The 6,248-nt window shown below is 47.3% G+C and overlaps 1 protein-coding gene and 1 pseudogene across 1 annotated transcript in view; one reads left to right on the top strand and one right to left on the bottom strand.

Moving 5' to 3' along the window:
- The first annotated feature begins 203 nt into the window (after nucleotides 1-203).
- Nucleotides 204-6,248, top strand: part of LOC106149943 — a 19,578-nt pseudogene continuing 13,533 nt past the window's right edge.
- The window catches only part of LOC102029372 (retinol dehydrogenase 16-like), a gene marked incomplete in the record, with an annotated part of 7,652 nt that continues 4,818 nt past the window's right edge, over nucleotides 3,415-6,248 (bottom strand). Inside the window, 2 exon segments of the mRNA XM_013520792.1 lie at nucleotides 3,415-4,519; nucleotides 5,250-5,413. Of these exon segments, the coding sequence (XP_013376246.1) occupies nucleotides 4,302-4,519; nucleotides 5,250-5,413 (382 nt within the window).

Below are 6,248 nucleotides of genomic sequence, written 5' to 3'. Positions count from 1 at the left end.
GTTTTAGTCCTTCATTTTGTCGTGTTTGCTACCGGATGCAGGAAGCTCAGTTTCCCTCTTCATTAGCTGCACAGCAAAGGTCACTAGTTTGCCTAGTTTTCCTGTTGGTCAGGTTTGCCCCTCAGTGTCTGCTGAGAAGCATTACTTAGTCTTGGGTTTTCTTTCAGTTGTTGATTTGTGTCTAATTATCCCAGGTCTCAAACATGGGCATTGGTGTCAGTTGATGGCAGACCATCTGATCCAGCGTCCCCCTGCACATCCTTTAGGGCACGTACAAGGCCCAGGCTCGAGTTGCACTGGTGTGGCAATCCTGGTCCAGTGGACCTATGTCCCCAGGCCATTCAGGGTACAGGCAAAACTCAGACACAAACTGCAGGGTTGACAGTTTGTGAACCACCTGATTCTGTGTTTCCAGTCAGTTCAGGACACATACAGGAACCAGATGTGGGCTGGACAGACAGCAATCACAGATTGCCCGTGCCTGTGACTCCTCTGGAGTCTGGGTGCAAGTAAAGCATGGACTTGAACTGTGGGACCAGCAGCTCTTGGAGCACTTGCTCACTCAGCACAGGGCACATGCAGGGAGGGCCCACTTGTGCACCCCAGCGAAAGCAGTCCCTGGGGCTTCTGAATGAGGATTTCCTGTCTGGTTCTCTCTGAGAGTTTCAGTTGGGAGCTGTGGAGTTGGGAGTAAAGCATGAACTTGAACTGCGTGACCAGCAGCCCTTGGAGCACTTGCTCACTTGGCACAGGGCACGTGCAGGGAGGTCCACACATGAACCCCAGTGAGAGCAGTCCCTGGGGCTTCTGAGGGAGGACCTCCTGTCTGCCATGGGTGCATAGAGGGCAGAGACTCAGACTGTAATCGAGCAGCATTAATTTAAAATATATGTTCTAGGAAGACAGTAATTTTTAGGGAGTAATATGAAGGCTCTATTCTATAGCACTAGATACCTGCCTTGCCCATCCCTCAGATTTTTACCTCCTCTTCCTGTTTAAACTAGCCCAGACTCTTGTTTTGCATCACTGTGCCTGTTCCTGGCTTTGGTGAAGTCGTGCTGCTGTATGTGGCAGCCTTTGTGGGCTTGTTCTACCTTGTGCACTGGTACCGGGAGAGGCAAGTGGCGAGCCACCTCCAAGACAAGTATGTCTTCATCAAGGGCTGTGACCTCAGCTTCAGGACCCTGCTGGCCAGACAGCTGGACATGGAGGGCTTGAGAGTGCTGGCTGCTTGTCTGATGGAAGAAGGGGCTGAGATCTGAGGAAGCAGATATCAGCATGGCTGGAGACAGTGATCCTGGATGTCACCCAGACAGAGAGCATTGCTGCAGCCACCCAGTGGGTGAAGGAACATGTGGGGGACAGAGGTACCACCCAGATTCCTGTCTGTGTCTTTGGGCTTCTTCTGTGTGTGTGAAGGGGAACTTTCTGTGTGCTCCCTGGTGAGATTCTAAAGGAATCTTGAGGAGATGATGCTTGAAGTAAGACTCACTTCCTTCCCCTCCCCACAGTGGTACCCTGAGCCCCTTCTCTTTCCTGTGGCCCTTGGAGCCCTTGAGTCTTGATGAGAGGGGCCCTGTTGGGATTCTGGCCTCTCTGTCCAGATTTCCTCTGTCCTCTGACTGCCTCTCTAAGTAGAAGCACTGGTTGCTGGATACTGAGTGCCCAGTTAACAATGGGGTATCTTTCAGGAGGAGGTCTGTGGACCGGCACCATGTGCAGTGGCTGGGGAAATGCTGGAGCTGAGCTTACGTCTTAGTACTGCAATTTGTTCTTACTGTGTCACCAGCATCCTCCATCTGGAGAGCTAAGTTCTTCCCATTTTCAGAAGACCTAGGAGATTAAACTGGCTTCAAAAAGGCAAACCTCGGGCTCACCTTTGCTTTCTCTTTCAGTAAAGTATTTTGTAAGTGTTGTTACTGAGAAGAGAGGAGCACTGTTTGATTTCATACAGGAATTAATGTCAACTGTGACTTTTGTCAAAAACACAGGAATGCATAAAATCTTAATATACAAACCGAACCAACTAGGGATAAATACCATTAAAAGTTTGTCTTATATGGGATTATTACTGTTATTTAAAAGCTTAACTGTATATGGGATTATATTTTGTGCACAGTTTATAGTTATTTTATCAGTCAATAAATGAATAGGAGTAGCTTAACATCCTGATGAAGATTTCTTCAAAAAATATAATTAATGAATTACACTATTCTATCATCTGATACAGCCTTACTTCTTTAAGCACACAGAATGGCTGGACATTAGAATTGTTTATACATCTCATTGTCATAAATGCTCTCTTGGTATTCTTTCACTTACTTAAATCCCTGTAGACACCTCTACCATTGGCTTGTAAGAGATAAAGTGTGCTAGCAATAGAATATGTTTTCCCCCAACATCAGTTCGTGTTTGGGGTCATAGGAGGCTCAGGATCCCTGGGAGTGCTGTTCCACACTGTCCAGCCAAACCCCTCACCATAAATGAAGTGGTTCGCTGCCCATGTAGCATGTTGGGAGGAAAAATACTATTTGTGTCTAGTGATAGTGCATGGGTCTTCCGGACTGGCCACCGGATAAGTGCCCTGGGGAAGAAACAGGATGAGCCAGGGTGACCTTCTGGGTGAGTGGAAGAGGGGTGCCATTCTCTATGGCAGAGACTGAGGTGTGTAATGGGAGTGGGCAATTGCATTCTGATCCCTGGTTTAAGATTTTCTGTTGGGTTTTGCAAGTGCACTCTCAGTTTTCCTGTTGGGTTTTGCAAGCACACTCTCAGGGAGGTAGCTCAATATCAGTGGCCCGGTTTCATAGGGTGAATCTGGTTTCTGCCTTCAATATAGCAGATGCTCCACAAATGCTGATCAGGTAATAAAAATCTCATGTCCACTAGGGACTGTGCATCACAGCCACTAGAGCAGTGTGGAATGGAAGAGACACAGGGTGCTGGAAGAATGGCAGTGCTTATAATTACAAGGACTTTAAAGTGAGGGTTGATGAGGGAAAATGGCTTCAATCTCCCACAAAAGAAAGTGCAGTGTGCTCTGTCCTTTCTCCACATTTCCTTGCTTGCCCATTCTTCTTTCTACTCTTGTGAACTCAAGAACTTGGGAGTTTTGAATTGGAAACTCTTGTCCTCATTCTGAGTCAGGAAGGCCTGAAAGTGGGCAGTATCTAGTTACTCCACAAGTAATCCTGCTCATCCTTGACATTCAAGAAGCACCTCTTTCCTCCAGTGGTAGCACCCCACCCCTTCTCCAACAATGTTTCACATCACTGGGCATGGTCCTCTTTTCCATTCCCAAGATTCTATTTATTTGATAACAAAAGTATCAAAATAAGCCATGATTTCAAGACAAAGAAATTGGTTTGTGTCTTCTTTTTACTGTTCCTCAGAAAAATGACTCAACACCCAAAGTCAAGTCAGTAAAAGTTTATTTAGTTCACAGTTTGAAATCATTTCAGTCCATGAACAGCTTCTCCAAGGTAGGATGACATGGAAGACAGGCATTGCAGAGGGAAAACACTTCATAACAGGCAGAAGGTACCAAAACAAAGGACCTTAGCAGCTGCTTTCTGACTCCTTTACACTCTGTCTAAGCTACCTGGAATAAGGCAATGCCAAAGTAATCAATGGACTCATTTAGTAATTGCACACCCTTAACTTCAGCATCACATACTCTAGATTCAGGCACCTCTGAAGCAGCCGCACCTATGATCTCATGGAGCACTGGGAGGATATCTAGACACAAACGATGACAATTTGTTCATCCTCTCACAGGATCTATGTGGAGGACAGATCTAGGACAAACCAATAAATGCCAAGGACACAGACTGGTGCTGCCCTCCCACCTGATTCCACCTACACAGGGATTGCAAAAGAGAGGGACCCTACATGTCCCAGACAATTTCTATGTTGTGGGAAGATAGACAGCATCCAAGGACAATGCATACACTCAAGAGGAAGGAAAGAAGAAGTGAGGCGTGGGCTTTGCATCCACCCACACACTTTCAGCCATCCCAGGCATGCAAATTCCTCATGGTTGGCCATATTGCTCAGAGCCATCAGCTCTGTCAACTGGGCATCAGTGAGTGATGTTGAGTCCCTATTCCTCACCAGAGGTCCTTGACTCTTTCCCTCTCACTTCACCAGTCTTGAGTGATCCCTGAGAAGAATTCTTGGCACAAAGAAGATGGGAATGGTGCCCCATGTAAGAGCTGCTTTCCTCCACCCATTTCCCTTTGCTCATATGTCCCAACCCACACTCTGCCCATCTCCCCTGATCACACAACCAAGAGTTGGCTTCACAGGGCTTGTGCTGGCTTTGGGGAGCCCAGGTACACAAAGGCATCCACCAGGAATGTGGGCAGGTAGCTCAAGGGGAGGTAAAGGAGCTTGGCATCCCAGCCTGCTGAGTACCGGGTGCGAGGGTGACAGGCAGTCAGCGCATGCTCCATGCAGTCTGTCACCACCGACAGGTCTGGATTGCACTGTTGCTCCATTACTTTCAATGATTTCAGACCTGTACAGAAAGAGAAATGATCCACATTTATTAGCACCTGACACCATTCCTGCTCTAGGATCAACTTAAGGACAAAGTTGTCCCTGCCAATTCATGCCCCCCACATCCAGAACCCACCTAAATCAAATCTCCCCAAACTCCCAGGAAGGGCCACAACTCCTTCTCAATCAACTGGGATCCACACTAAGCCTCCTCCACCTCTCTTTCTGAAAATATCTGGGCTGCATAAACTTTCTTTGGCATTTTGAGACAGGATTTTAATATGCAGCTCAGGCTGGCCTTCAACACAGTTTGTAGCCCAGGATGGCTGTGAACTCCCAGTAATCCTGCTGGCTCAGCCTCCAGACAGATGACATTACAGGCATGTGACAAAATGCCTCACATGGGCAGCACTAACCTGAAGGTCTCTTGAACACTGGAAATTATCCAAGCATGTACAATAAACTGCCTCTCATGACAGAGGGCCATGAGCATACATGTGTCTCCTCTCTTTCTTAATCTTATCCTTACGATAATGAGGGGTTCAGGTGAAAGAGGGCCACAATTTCTAATGAGCCAGAGGCCTTAAGTGACCAGAACCCATGTGGCATCAAGTTAATGGGACTCAATGTCCTCACTTTGTGGGGAGACAGAGCATGGGGCAGACCTCATTCTACTGAGGACATTAATAATACACTGAGGATTCCTAGCAGGGGTTTGCTTCTCTCCCTACTGTCCACAGCACACTTACAGGTTTCCAGAAACTTCTCGCCATAGATCTCCTTGACCTCTGAGCTGCTCTGGTCCCACGCCTTCTTAAAACTTGACATGAGTCTTTCACTACTGGTCACGTTGGTTTTGAAGAAACCAGGCTCAATAATAGCCACCTTCACCCCAAAGTAGGACAGCTCCCTCCTGCAAGGGACAGAGCAGCAGGCAGGGACTTCAAGAGCCTTGGTAGGCAAAGCACAAACAAGGAGATAGCACAACAATACCTTAGAGTAAGATTGAGATAGGAGGAATTTGTGAGCTTAGAATCTATGATGTGCAGAAGCTTGGATGAAAAAATGATGCTGCTGGCATTGTGACTGTGTTTATGAACATTTTTTTCAAGCATTCTGTGTATACCAGCCTAGTGTTGTATTCTATATCATCTTTATGAAGGCACTCATTAAAACTTATCTCTTGCTGGGCGTGGTGCCACACACCTAGAATCGCAGTACTTGAGAGGCTGAGGCAGGAGGATCCTTCCGGGTTTGAGACTAGCCTGGGCTACAAAGTGAGCTCAGAGCCAGCCTGAACTGCATAGCAAGGCCTTGTCTGAAAAAAGACCAAAAAATACCCGTATCTCTTGTTAGGCATGCTGCACACTCCTATAAACTAGCTTTGAGAGACTGAGGTAGGAGAACCACAGCCTTCAGGCTAATGTACACAACATAGTGATACCTTGTCTTAAGAGAAAAAGAAAACAAAGCACTAGCTACCCCTGTTTCCCTTGTATCAATGGATCTCCAGGTTTTCCATGCCTCCTCTGTCAAAATCAGGCCCCTCCTTCCCATCTCCAGCCCCAGGACGTTCCCCAGCAGGCTCTTAGCTGCACTCCTGGTATTGTCTTCCAGGGAATGTGGCTCAACATTCAGTCCTAGCAAGCACAGTCAGAACACCTGTGCCTGCAGCCAGCAGGCTCTCTGGATTCTGATTGGCCCAAGGGGTTTCCTAATTCTACCCTTTCTGGGGGGCCATCCTGCCA

Source organism: Chinchilla lanigera, unplaced genomic scaffold, assembly GCF_000276665.1.
Source record: "Chinchilla lanigera isolate Chin_1 unplaced genomic scaffold, ChiLan1.0 scaffold00057, whole genome shotgun sequence".
NCBI lineage: Eukaryota > Metazoa > Chordata > Mammalia > Rodentia > Chinchillidae > Chinchilla > Chinchilla lanigera.
Note: the sequence above shows the minus strand (reverse complement) of the source record. Positions and strands in the feature narration are given on the sequence as shown.